Source organism: Plecotus auritus (assembly GCF_963455305.1).
Source record: "Plecotus auritus genome assembly, chromosome: 13".
NCBI lineage: Eukaryota > Metazoa > Chordata > Mammalia > Chiroptera > Vespertilionidae > Plecotus > Plecotus auritus.
This window is the reverse complement of record NC_137779.1, coordinates 10,905,357-10,919,741: the sequence shown is the minus strand read 5'-3', so window position 1 is coordinate 10,919,741 and position 14,385 is coordinate 10,905,357. Positions and strand designations below refer to the sequence as shown.

The following is a 14,385-nucleotide window of genomic DNA, read 5'->3' as shown; positions in this document are numbered from 1 at the left end:
TTAACTAACACATGAGTCAAAGAATCCTCAAGAGAAATTTAAAAACAGTTTGCACGGACTGACAATGAAGAAACAACCAATTAAAATTGTGGGATGCAATGGAATCAGTGATTAGAGGGAATTTTTTTTTAATCCTCACCCAAAGTTATGTTTATTGATTTTAGAGACAGAGGAAGGGAGAGAAAGAGAAACATCGATGTGAGAGAAAAACATCGATCGGTTGCCTCCCATATGCACCTTGACTGGGGATTAAACCTGCAACCTGGGTGTGTGCACTGACCGGGAGGCACACCGGCAACCAACATGTTCCTAAAGTAACCACAAAGTCACCACAAAGGACAGTCTGAAATTAAACTTTAACTAAAAGCAGTGATGGTGGGTAGTCACCTCCTAGGCCGGTATCTTCACTGACAAGGTCAGCCTCCACCTTAACTGAGCCTAGCTGTCTTTTTGCACCTATGATAACAGACCCTTGAAATGTCTGGGTAACTTGTAACTTCCCTTTTCTGGAGCCCCTGGGGCACAACCAAATGTGCCTGGGCGCCAGGACAGATACTGCAGATTCCTTCATTATCATGTTAGTTGTTCCTGCACCCACCTAAGTATGTGTCCATCATTTTGCTTTTTATCCGATCCCAGGGGTTTCACCCGCTTTGCTTTATCCCACCTCTCTAGTCTATCACCAATGAATTTCATGTACCCACCTACCTTTGATTGCAATGTATAAATACAAAGGTAACCCAGCATTCTCTGGAGCATTATCTCACTTCGTTGAGGTTCTGCTTCCCGGCATATGTCAACAGTTTGCTCAAATAAACTCACAGAAATTCTTTACAGGTTTCAATGTGTTTTGTGTTTTTGGTGTTTTGTGTTTTTTTTTTTTTACGTTAACAGGGGTTATGAATGGGGTTTTATGCTTCCTGAGTTTCCTGACTTTTTCCCTTTGGCCATATGCACGTACTAATCACAGGAGACTATAAAACAATTTTGTCAGCAACAACAATAACAAAACAAAACAAAAACTAGGAAGAAGAAAACCAAAAATTGGTTTGGGATCCTGGTTTCTCTCGGGTGAGGTAGTCTGAAGACAGGCCACCGTTAAAGGCAGGGATAAGTTGCAGAACGTGAGGGAGGTCCCAGGAGTGAGTCATCTGATAAGAGGCAAGGGCATAGCTCCTCCCTTCCCAGGAAACGAAACCCAGGGCAGCTCAGACTTGGGCAGCAGAAGAGAGACTCCAGCCGTTTCCTTCAGCCACTGGCTTTTCCTGTCCCTGCCCAAGCATCACAATGTCGCTCGAAACGATCCCAGCCAGGGATCTGGACAGGTTCATCGAACGCCACCTCCTGCCAGACACTGCTTTCCGAACGCAGGTCAAGGAAGCCATTGACATCATCTGCAGTTTCCTGAAAGAGAGGTGTTTCCTCCTAGACAAAGTCCGGGTGTCGAAGGTTGTGAAGGTGAGCCCACCTGCCAGACTGGGGAGGGGGTGGTTGAACGGGCAGGAGTTTCCACAGAGAAAGAGATCTTGGGGGCTGGTGGTTTCCCGTTGATCCATACCAAAAATATAACCACAGTTTGTGAAAATAGACTCTGTAATTTTTTAAATAAATATATTTTTATTGATTTCAGAGAGGAAGGGAGAAGGAAAGAGAGAGAGAAACATCAATGATGAGAGAGAGTCATTGATTGGCTGCCTCCTGCACACTCCCTACTGGGGATTGAGCCCGTAACCTGTCATGTGCCAGACGGGGGAATCGAACCGTGACCTCCTGGTTCATAGGCCGATGCTCAACCACTGAGCAACACCGGCCGGGCCAGACTCTGTAATTTTTTAACAAATGCCCCAGTGAAGTTCATGAACCACCATCCTAAGCCACGTCCACTTCAGAGATAGGGAAGCGGAGGCCCAGGTCTGACCAACAATCTGCTAATTAATGGCCAGGCTGAGGACTCGGCATTTATGCAGTCTAAATTTTGACAGGTTGCTGGTTGCTAGGTGAATGGAGGTCGGGCAGGGTGAGGGGTGGCGGGGGAGAGAATGAAGAGGATAAAAGGGTTCAAATACAATGTGACACAGGGAGACTGGTCTTGGTTGGTGAGCACACGATAGTGTATACAGATGTATTACAAAGTTGTACACCTGAAACGTATGTGATGTTACATTAACCCACGTTGCCCCCAATGAGTTTAATAACAATTGCGAAAAGAATGTAGCACCTACTGGCTGTAAAACCTTGAGCAAGGCACTCAGCCTGTCGGTGCCTCGGCTTCCTCATCCATACTTCCCAATAGGTTATCGGGCTGCGCAGATTAAGTAAACCACCCAGCATGGGCCAGACAACAGTATATAATAATACAGGACAGCAAAAGCCAGGGAGCGAAGACTGCAACTTCTACAACAAGGCAGCTGGGGCTTGACCCGCGTCTCTGCCACCTGTCAGCGGTGGCTTGGGCTGATAATCTCTCTGAGCATCAGTTTTCCCACCTGTGAAATGGGAGCTAATAATAATAATAATAATAATAATGCCTGAATAGCGAAGTCCTTGGGAGCATCGTAGGAAGTAGGACTGGCAATGCCCTCAGGACAGTGGCTGGTGCCCAAGATGATAGCGATGGGCTCGTCCTTTTATGTAGGGAGGCTCTTCTCAAGAAACGCCAGCTCTCGCCGAAACTGGTTTGGCTCAGTGGATAGAGCGTCGGCCTGCGGACTGAAAGGTCCCGGGTTCGATTCCGGTCAAGGGCATGTACCTTGGTTGCAGGCACATCCCCAGTGGGAGGTGTGCAGGAGGCAGCTGATCGATGTTTCTCATCGATGTTTCTAGCTCTCTATCCCTCTCCCTTCCTCTCTGTAAAAAACCAATAAAATATATTTAAAAAAAAAAAAAAGGAAGAAAGAAACACCAGTTCTCCTGCTCCGCTCTGTTTCAGGGCGGCTCCTCGGGCAAAGGCACGGCCCTCAAAGACAAGTCTGACGCCGACCTCGTCGTCTTCCTCAGCCCCCTCACAAGTTTTCAGGAGCAGTTTCATCGCCGGGGAGAGTTCATCCGGGAAATCAGAAGTCAGCTGGAAGCGTGTCAGAAGCAGAAAAGGTTTACCGTGAACTTCGAGGTCCAGAAACCTGGACTGTGGAACCCCCGCGCACTCGGCTTCACGCTCAAGTGCCCCTCTTCCCAGGCGGCGGTGGAGTTTGATGTGCTGCCCGCCTATGATGTCCTGGGTGAGCGCCGCTGACACCAGCTATGTCATACTTATTTTAAAGAATTAAATGAGCATCTACATTAAGCTCTTTCACAGGGCCTGGCACATAGTAGGTGTTCAAAACCGGGAGTTCCCCAACTGTGCACCCAGGCACCCCAGGTCACCCCAGTGAACTGGCTCACAGGGGTGTGTAGGAATAGTTTAGATTTTAAATTTCTGAGGGAAACACAGCGACATCTGTCGGACACCGTGTAAACTGCTACTATTAAGCTGAAGGAACACAGAACTGTTAGGAATTTCTTTTGGCCTAGGCCTAGGGGCTCAATCACAAGGAACAACAACAGCCTGTAATCATTGGAATCGGGACTCTCGAGAAAAAACGCCACAAAATGAAAAAAGTTCGGCAGTATCCCCTGGTTGCCAGGTCCTGTGTTGGCTGCTGGGGTACAATGGTCCTAAAAGAGAGAGAAGGGGAGGAAGGGCATGCCAGGCAGAGGGCACGGCAAAGGCCTGGAGGTTAGAGAAGATCTGAGTGTAGTGGGGGAAATGCAAGACGCTGAGGATGGATGGAGAGGAGAGGACCAGGAGGAAGTGATGGAGGAAGCAGCCAGGACAGCGGATCCTGCAGAAGCCTGTAACCTTCATGGCATGGACCAGGCGATGGCAGCGGATGGGAGAACAGGGTGGGGGCGGGGGGGCTGGAAATGGCCATTTCCACTGTACCCACAGCCAACGAGCTTGTCACCCCAGAGCGATGGAAGTTATGGATTTGTCCCTAACAGGTCAGGTGACGGAGCACTACAGACCTCACCCCGACATCTATGTCAGGCTCATCCGCGAGTGCGAGAGCCTGGAGAAGGAAGGCGAGTTCTCCTCCTGCTTCACTGAGCTGCAGCGAGCCTTCCTGAAGCAGCGCCCAGCCAAGCTCAAGAGCCTCATCCGCCTGGTCAAGCACTGGTACCAAAAGGTGTGGGTCCGGTCCAGACCCGAGGAGGAGGGAGGGGAGGGGAGAGAGACCGTGCAGAGGGGAGCAGGAGGGAAGAAAGGAAGGGAGGAAGGAAGGGAGGGGGTGGGAGGGGAGGCATGGGAGGAGAAGGGAGCCGTGGAGAGGGAAGGAGGAAGGAGGGGAGAAGGAAAGGGAGGGAGTGGTGGGGGAGGGGAACATGGAGGGAGAGATGAGAGGAAGAAGGGGGAGGTGTAGAAGAGGCATGGCTTCTAGGTCCCTCCTAGATCATACTCTGCTTCTTTCTCTGGATAGAGTGTTCCCAGTTCTTTTCAAGCCAGTATTTGGCCCTGCAATATTTAGAGTTTGGGGAATTTATTACTATTTTATCTCTTTTTTTTTTCTTCCTGCCGGTCGTTACTGTTGGTGCCCTGTTTCATTGTGTGCCTGGTTATTTCTATGCTCGCCATAGTACTTGAAATTATTTGTGAGATAATTTGGAGCTTTGGATCATATATCTCCCTGCAGAGGGAATTTTGTTTGCTTCTAGGAGGCACTTAGGAAGTACTTCCTCTGAATTATTTTTCATAACTAGAGGCCCGGTGCACGAAATTCGTGCACGGGTGTGTGTATCCCTCAGCCCAGCCTGCACCATCTCCAATCTGGGACCCCTCGAGGGATGCCCGACTGCCCGTTTACAGGATCGGGCCTAAACGGGCAGTCGGACATCCCTCTCACAATCCAGGACTGCTGGCTCCCAACTGCTCGCCTGCCTGCCTTCCTGATTGCCCCTAACCGCTTCTGCCTGCCAGCCTGATCACCCCCTAACCACTCCCCTGCCAGCCTGATTGATGCCTAACTGCTCCCCTGCCAGCCTGTTTTCCCCTAACTGCCCTCCCCTGCAGGCCTTGTCCCCCCCAACTGCCCTCCCCTGCAGGCCTGGTCACTCCTAACTGCCCTCCCCTGCAGGCCTGGTTACCCCCCAACTGCTCTCCCCTGCAGGCCTGGGTCCCTCCCAAATGCCTTTCCCTGCAGGCCTGGTCGCCCCCACCTTCCCTCCTCTGCCAGCTTGGTCACCCCTAACTGCCCTCCCCTGCAGGCTTGATCGCCCCCAACTGCCCTCCCTTGCAGGCCTGGTCCCTCCCAGCTGCCCTCCCCTGCTGGCCATCTTGTGTCCACATGGGGGCAGGATCTTTGACCACATGGGGGCAGCCATCTTGTGTGTTGGAGTGATGGTCAATCTGCATATTACTCTTTTATTAGATAGGATAGAGGCCTGGTGCATGGGTGGGGGCCAGCTGCTTTGCCCTGAAGGGTGTCCTGGATCAGGGTGGGGATTCCCTTGGGGCGTGGGGCGGCCTGGGCGAGGGGCCTGTGGTGGTTTGCAGGCTGGCCATGCCCCCCGGTGACCCAAGTGGAGGCCCTGGTATCTGGGGTTTATTTATCTTCTACAATTGAAACTTTGTAGCCTGTAGTGGAGCCAAGCCTTCTGCTTGCTCCGTGGCGGCAGCCATTTTTGGGGGGATTTATGTATCTTCTATAATTGAAACTTTGTAGCCTTAAGCGGAGGCCTGGGCCGGCCACGGTGTGCAGAAAGCTTGGATTCCTCCATCGCTGGGGGCAACCCTAGCTTCCTGCTCTTTCCAGCTCCGTGGCTGCTGCCATTTCTGTTTGGATTTATGTATCTTCTATCATTGAAACTTTGTAGCCTTGAGTGGAGGTCTAGGCCGGCAAGGGCAGGCGGAAAGCTTGGCTTCCTCCATCGCCGGGGAAACCCAAGCCTCCCTCCTGCTCTCTGTGGCCGTAGCCATCTTGGTTGGGTTTATTTGCATATTCGCTCCTGATTGGCTGATGGGCATGGCTTGTGGGTGTAGCAGAGTGATGGTTAATTTGCATATTGCTCTTTTATTAGATAGGATATCCTTTTAAAAATTGTTTTTTTATTTCAGAGAGGAAGGGAGAGGGAGAGAGAGAGAGAAACAATGATGAGAGAGAATCATTGATCAGCTGCCTCCTGCACACCCCCCACTGGGGATCGAGCCTGCAACCTGGGCATATGCTCTGACCAGGAATCGAACCGTGACCTCCTGGTTGATAGGTCAACGCTCAACCACTGAGCCACACCGGCCGGGCTCATCATGTCCTTTTAAGGTAGATGCTATTATTACCATTCACTTGGTAAATGAGAAAAGTGAGGCTTCAAGAGTGGTCTGCCCAGCCGGGCCGGTGTGGCTCAATGGTTGAGCATCGACCTGGCACCAGGAGGTCACCAGTTCCATTGCCGTCAGGGCACACACCTGGGTGTGGGTTCTTTCTCATCGATGTTTCTGTCTCTCTCTCCCTCTCTCTTCCTCTCTCCCTAAGAATCAATAAGGACATATTTAAAAGAAAGAAAGAAAAATAAAAAAGAGTCGTCTCCCAGAATCAGGCGAGGTTGGAGCCAGGATTCAATCAGAATCCAGAGCCCCGGCCCTAACCAGGGTCAGCGACCTCTTTTCATAAACGACGAGGTAGTAAATGTTTTAGACTGTGGGGCACGGTCTCTGTCTTAGCTGCTCCACGCAGTCTTTGGAGCGTGAAAGCCACAGACGATACATGCATGAATGAGCGTGACTTTGCGCCAAGAGAAAACGTTATTTACAAAAGCAGGCGGGAGGCTGCATTCGGCCACAGAGCCGGACAAGCCCATTTTTCTGGCTGTTTTTCCTCCTCTCAGTGTAAGGAGAAGCTTGCAAGTTCCCTGCCCCCTCAGTACGCCCTGGAGCTCCTGACGGTCTACGCTTGGGAGCGTGCAGGCGGGAAAACGGACTTTATCACAGCGCAGGGATTTCAGACGGTCTTGGAATTAGTCATGAACTACCGGCAGCTTTGCATCTACTGGACACAGTATTACGACATTTCACATCCTGTGATTGGTCCATACCTGCGGAGGCAGCTCTGCAAATCCAGGTACTGGGTCCCCACAGGGCTTAGCGCCCCCTCCCCGCATGCATGGACCCGGGGCTCAGCTCTGGTGCCTTGGGAATGCGGAAGGGGGAGGCTCCACGTCTGTCGGTCATCTGCTGCTGCCAACCCCAGTGCCGGGCACCTTCCTGCCTTCTGATTAGACAACAGGCAGCCCTGTGAGGCAGGCACTGAGGTTCTGAGAGGGGAGGAGCTTGTCCGAACCTTCACAGGAAATGAGCGCAATAGCTGAAATGTGGGCTGGAACAGCAACAGCGACAGCAATCCAATCGTTGTTCCCCGGCATGAAAAGCTTGCTGTGGGGCTAACACCCTCAAACAGTAAAACGTATTATCATGAGGACCGATGTGGAGGGGCCCCTCATTAGGTTGTGTCCCAAGTACTGTGCGGAGCATTTCACGTCCTTGGAGGTGGGCATGTTCAGCTCGCCCCATTTCACAGATGAGGAAACTGAGGCTTAGGGCGCTCAAGTGACCTACCCAAGGGCACACCACGAATCAAGGGCACAGGTGACATTCCAACTCAGGTCTGTAAGGCCCAAGTGCAAGGCTCCTTTCCCTGGGTTTGCTGTTCACCAGGACACTCGGGATGAGCCCCAGGTGTTTTGCAATTACAGGAGCATCAGACTCCGGAGACCCAGCCCAGCGCCTCAGCTGTCCCTCTCTCAATGTTGCTCCTTAGGCCTGTGATTCTGGACCCAGCGGACCCTACAGGAAACGTCGGTGGTGGGAAGCCAGGAGGCTGGGAGCTGCTGGCAAGAGAGGCTAGGGACTGGATGAAGTACCCATGCTTTCGCAAAGGAGATGGGTTTCCAGTGGGCTCCTGGAACATACAGGTGAGACCTCCTGCTCCCTCCCTGTCCTCCCTCCCTCTCCCCTCCACACAGCTTGGGGACCATTGTTTCCAAAGAAATTGCCTCTCACATTCATATAGCTTCAGGCTGAGCTCCCGATTTTACAGTAACTTTATAATCACAGTAACTTTATAATCACGTTGACTCCACTCTGAGGGTTCCTAGAATGTCCACGTCTTTTGTTCAAAGTTCATTCTTTAATTCAGGCTGCCTTGGCCAAAGGTCGCTTTTTTAATCACTCCAGTTGTCTCATTCTTCTAATGATAACAAACATAGCAGCCACTGCTCATGGAATGTTTGCCTGGCGCTCAGCTTCTGTCCTAAGCCCTTTAACACACATTATTTTATTCAATCATCAAGCCTCGCAGCACCCGATGAGGCAGGTTTTCCGCTCTCGTCTCACCGCTGAGAGGAGGCTCAGAGGGCTGGTGCCGCTGCTCACGGCATTCAGCGCGGAACGGCAGAGCTGGGACTCAGCCCTGTGGAATCCAAAGCTGGTGCCCATTCCCCTGTGTAAACAGCCTGCCTGTCCCCCCACCCCCAGCACCTGACAAACAGGAAACTCAGAGCAGCCGAGTGGTGAGGGCATGTCACACAGCTGATAGGGGCAGGCACTCCTGCACTGGGATCTTCCCACTCCAAGGGTGGGGTCTTTCTCACACCAGGGGATTGGTGATGTCATGGGGGTTCCCCCGGAAGCAGACTCGGAGAGGGGGTGTGGTGTGCAGGAACCGACACCCGTGGAACGGAGCGCAAGGAAGCAGATGTGGGCACAGGGAGAGTCCAGCTGGGATGCAGCCCGGCAACAGTGTCAGCCCCCCTCACCCCCCGGGGCCCTGGAGCTCCAGTGGCCTTGAGAGTTGGCCTCCTGCAGTCCGAGGGGGTCAGGCCGTTATACCCGCCCTGGGCCCTGGATGGGTTCCTAAATGGGGCAACTGAGGAAGGGGCGTGGCCTTACGCCCAGGCAACCCTAAAGGGCCGATCACTGAAGTCTGTTGCAACAGCCCCCATGGCCCACCTGGGTCTTGCTCCCCTTTCCCCGAGGAGGAGCCAAGTGGCCTGTCACGGAGCCACCACAAAGCCAAGGGGGGCAGCAGCTCTACAATGTGATCGTGTACTTGACTCTTGCAGGCCTAAGGAGGCAGCGGAGATGCCTGGGTAACATCTGCTCTCAAGACACATCAGCTCCCCGATTGTGGACAGCACCCTGGGTCCTTTCACAGCGGCATTCAGCAGGCAGAGTGCCCCTCCCGGGGTGGAAGAGAACAGAACACACTCACCTGTTGTCTTTCAGATGCAAACCAGCCAATCAGAGCCCAGACCCCGACTCACCCTGGCAGGTCCCAGACAGCTGGGCAGAGCCCACTGGAATTACTCAAACTGGCCCATCCTAGGCCTGCTTACCCACCTTGCCTTTCCCGTGGGAACTGTGATAAAAGTTCTTTTTTTGGTTAATCCTCACCCACAGATATTTTTCCTATTGATTTTTAGAAACAGTGGAAGGGAGGGGAGAGACAGTGAGAGAAACATCAATGTGAGAGAGACACATTGACTGGTTGCCTCGCAGATGCGCCCGGACCAGGGCCAGGATGGAGCCTGCAACCGAGGTACATGCCCTTGACCGGAATCAAACCCGGGACATTTCCGTACGAGTGCCAAGGCTCTATCTACTGAGCCAAATCAGCCAGGGCTATGGTGAAGGTTCTCGCCCATGCTTCCCCTCACTCCCTGTGGCTCCACCCCGGTGCTTCCCCTGTGGCCCTGTGTGGGACCCTCCCTCCTGTTTCTAGGGATCTCTGAGTATAAATGTCTTCCTTCGTGAATAACGACATTTAGTTATTGTCTTTAACATTCGCAAAATAAATCATTTGGAATAAAACAACAACACTCCCACAATCTCCCCCTCCACCTGGTAAAATCTGGGGGCCTGTCTCCTCGGCCCTTTTCTCTGCCTCTGCCTGTCTCCCTGGGTATGCGGTGTCTTTTTTCACGGGGTTCTACTCCCCAGCCAGCTTTGTTATCTGCTCTGACAGGTTTACCATAGTTCTCCATGCTGAGTCGGAAATTTTGGCATCCCATGTAACGGCACCATTCTACCATGTGAGCGAGCCCCCTGTGTTGTCTTACGAGAGTTTCACGATTATAAAAACAATACTACAGTCACCAGCACATTAATTGAGTTAGCAATTAGTTGCTTAATTTGAAAAGCCAGAGACATCATACCATAGTACTCATTTTAATTTCCTGAGGAATTCCCATACTGTTTTCCAGAGCGGCTGCACCATTTCCCATTCCCACCAACAGTGCAGGAGGGTTCCCATTCCTCCACATTCTCGCCAACGCTTGTGTCTTTTGTTTTTTTTTTTTAAATGGAATAGCCATTCGTTCCTAGCTGGTCTGGCTCAGTGGATAGAGTGTCGGCCTGCAGACGGAGGGGTCCCAGGTTTGAATCCCATCAAGGACACATGCCGGGGTTGTGGACTCAATTCCCAGTAAGGAACATGCAGGAGGCAGCCGATCGATGATGCTTTCTCATCACTGATGTTTCTCTCTCTCTCTCCCTCTCCCTTCCTCTCTGAAATCAATGAAGATATATTTCTTAAAAAATAGAAGAGCCATTCTAACAGGCGAGAGGTGATAGCTCACGGTTTTGGTTTGCATTTCCCTGATGATTCGTGATGTCAAGCATCTTTTCATGGGCCTATTGGCCATTTGTATATCTTTTTTTTTTTTTTTTTTTTTTTTAGAAATAGCTATTCAAGTGCTTGGCCCATTCTGGAACAGGACTGTTCGGTTTTTAAAAATTGTTTTGCTCTTCACTTGTGGGAGCTTCTGATGATTTTGGAAATTAACCCCTTATCAAGCTTTATGGTTTGCAGATATTTCCTCTCTTCCCAGGGCTGCCCTTCCACTCTGGATGTTTTCACTTACTGTGCAGAAGCGCGTTCGTTTGGTGTAGTCCCTCTTGCCTAGCTTTGCTTTTGTCGCCTGTACTTTGTGCGTGCAGTCCACTGACGTCCACAAGGCTGGCTAACTTCCTGCTGGGGAAACGAAAGGTTCTCTCTTCCGCAGATGGTGCTGGGAAGATTGGATAGGATGAATTTGTACCCCTACCTTACACCACACACACAAATCAACTCAAAATGGGTCAAAGGCTCGAAGATTGCATGGATTAAAATCCGATCTCGTCTTAATTATTATAAACTTAAAATAATTGAATAATCTCATAGCAAACTCTGTTATCTTTTTTTTTTTTAATCAAAATCCATGGCTTCCCTTGGCCTTTCTATTTCCATGTTAATTTTATACTCAATATGTACAGTTTCACCCAAAATATGGGGAGGCGTTTAATCGGAGTTACACAGACTAGGGAGAATGGCATCTGTGTAGTACTGAGAATCACAGTCGATGAAATTGAAGTTGCTTCCCATTTATTTAAGTCTTTAATGACTGTCTGAGTAAGTTTTAGAATTTTCCCTGAATTTCATGTTTTTTTTTCATATTATTCCTAGGTACTTGTTTCTATGTTATTGTACATAAGCATGTTTTCTTTAATTTCATTTTGTAATGATTGGTTCCTGGAAGACCTAAATGTTTCAGTGTGTATATTTGATTTTAGCATTATGAGTGATCTTAATACTTTTCTGATGTTATATAAATTTAAACTTGTATTGCTTGTATGACCACACACACACACACACAAAAACACAATAAAGCAATTTTTCTTGCAAAAACATATTTTAAAATAAATATTTCTCTCAGCTAAGCTCGGATTGTTTGTGAAATGCCAGCAAGACCAGGCTATAGAAAGATCTGGGGTGCTGGTATTTGGAGTTGCTGGTTCAAGGGCAAGTTCATGAGATTTGGAAACAGGGGAGCAATTGTGGAAGGGATGATGGAAATTGAAACACCTGAGACAGTCTCACGGGTGTGGCTCAGTTGCTTGGAGCATCGTCCTGTACACCAAAAGGTGGCAAGTTCAATTCCTGGTCAGGCACATACTGAGGTTGTAGGTGTGATCCCTGGTCAGGGCTTCTGGGAAGCAACCAATGGATGTTTCTCTCTCACATCGATGTTTCTCTTTTTCCCTCCCTTCCTAAAACAAACAAACAAACAAACAAACCTGAGACATCAATTTCTGAGGCCCCAGAGATAAGGCTACTTTCTAGGTAACTTCCTGCTGGGGAAACGAAACTGAGAAAAGAGCTAATGGTTAGTCAGCAGAGATGAGGGTGGAGGTCACGGAGGAGATGAGAACACAGCTGAAAGGCTGTCAGAGAGTTTGTGTCGTGTGAGGTTTGCGGTCCTGGGTTCATGGGGGAATCCCAGGGTGCTCGAGTTTATACTGAGGTCCTCCCAGCTCAACTGGATTTTATTTTTGTTTATTTTTTCTTTTAATTGATTTTTTTAGAGAGGAAGGGAGAGGGTTAGAGAAATAGAAACATCAATGAGAGAGAAACATTATTGATCAGCTGCCTCCTGCACATCCCCTACTGGGGATCGAGACCGAAACCCAACATGTGCCCTGCCCGAGAATCAACCAGTCACCACCTCTTGGTTCCTGGGTCGATGCTCAACCACTGAGCCACATCAGCCAGGCTTCACTGGATTGTAATGTACTGACACCTCTGAAGCCTGTGTGATGGTTCCCAGATACCCCTTCTCCTTCTCCTCCCACAGCCCCTCCCTCCTGCCCCTCACCTCTGTCTGTGATATGCGGGGATCCCTTCCCACCCGCATGGTTACCGCCTTCCTCCTGTGCTCTGGGTTCTAATTTCTCCTCCATCCAACCCCACATCTCCTTCAGGCGTCTCAGAGGACCCAGCAACAGTATTCGTTATGTTCATCTCTCCTGTTATTCCTAGAGGCCTGGGTGGAGTGGAAGGCTGTGCATTGGGGTCAGCCCACCCCCTTGTTCCAATCCTGACCCTTCTGCTTTTTACTTTCTAAAAACTGCTCCACTGTTCTGGTCCCTCGGTGGCACACTCTCTCCATTTCCAATCTGTTGAGTTGCATGATACTTTAAGCAACTCAGTTGGTTGAGCGTCGCCCTGTGCACCGAAAGGTTGCCAGTTCAATTCCTGGTCGGGGCACATACCTGGGTTTCAGGTTCGATCTCCGCGTGGGGGACGTACAGAAGGCAGTGAATCACTGTTCTCTCTCATGTTGAAGTTTCTCTCTCTCTCCCCCTCTCTCCCTTCCTCTCTCTAAGCATGTCCTCGGGTGAGGACTAAAAAAATTTAAGACATCTTTGCTGTCATTTCAGTAGGGTCTTGGGCATATGTTCAGTCCACCGTCTCAAACAGAAGATTTCTCACGTGGCCTGTGAATCGGGAAGACGACTGTGATTAATGAGTAAGTGAATCCCCTTCACAACCTCTAACCTATGATCCAGTCTTCCTCCTATACTTGAATACCCCAGTGACGTGGCACTCACTACTCAAAATATAAACTGTGTGCACACTGGCGGCCTACCACCACTCCCTCTGACCTCTGAAATGCTCTCACCCCCTGACCCCCTATCATTGCCTCTCAGTTACCGCGGCCTCAGGAAGCTCTTGTCAAGATTAACTGTCACCTGAGGTTTACTCAGAGGCAGAATAAATGCTGGGTCCTTGAGTGACATGGCAAAGGACTAATGGTTTTGAGTGAGACAGGGAGGAGGGGGTGGACCCTGGCACGGCCCCCCAGACAAAGAGCTCCGGTGTACAGAGCAAAGCGGGTGGGGAAGCAGCTGAAGAGCGAGTCCAGGCGGGAAGCTAGAAACAGCCATGGGCTGCCATGGAGAGTCCAGTGTCCACGCTGCGGCTGACCTCCTGCTTTGGGGCCAGTCCCCAAAGGAGTTTAGTCCTGAAGCTTCATAACGTGTTCATAGGTGATACTGTGCGAAAGGTGCCGTTCTAAACTGACTTTCCTTTCTCATTTCTCCTCGTTAAAACAACAAAAACAACAAAAAAACGTAATTCTTAGTCACTTTAGAATGATGCGTTTGCAATGTTAAGAAATGGACTTTTTACTGGAATTGCATCCAATGTATAAACTATTTGGGAAGAGTTGGCTCCCGCAGGAATAGAGGGAGCGGTGAGAGCTGGCACAAACCGGTTTGAATCCAGTCGGACGACTTCCCACCCGTGTGACCTTTGACCAGAGGCCCAGGTTCTGTGCCTGCACTCCTGGCCTCTGAAACGTGTGATCACAAGAGCACGCACATCACGGCTGTTGGGGGCCCTGCGCGAGGTGATGTTTGTCGGTGGTGCAGGACCCACTCTAATTGCTCCCCGTTGGTGGTGTTTAGAGCGCACCCTCCAGCCGAGCGCGGGCGGAGGCTATTTATGGGACTCTCCTGCCATTTCCCCCCAGAAATCCTGCGGGGCCCGTCCACGCTCTGCGGGCATTACTCCGCGCCGACGCCGTGGTCTGCGGACG

The 14,385-nt window shown here is 50.6% G+C and overlaps 1 protein-coding gene across 1 annotated transcript; it reads left to right on the top strand.

Moving 5' to 3' along the window:
* The first annotated feature begins 1,216 nt into the window (after window positions 1-1,216).
* On the top strand, window positions 1,217-11,688 carry OAS1 (2'-5'-oligoadenylate synthetase 1). The gene is made up of 6 exons (XM_080649985.1): window positions 1,217-1,458; window positions 2,930-3,218; window positions 3,982-4,166; window positions 6,859-7,091; window positions 7,788-7,941; window positions 9,091-11,688. The coding sequence occupies exons 1-6, from the start codon at window positions 1,288-1,290 to the stop codon at window positions 9,094-9,096; spliced, it is 1,038 nt and encodes a 345-aa protein (XP_080506111.1). The 5' UTR covers window positions 1,217-1,287; the 3' UTR covers window positions 9,097-11,688.
* Window positions 11,689-14,385: the final 2,697 nt, after the last annotated feature.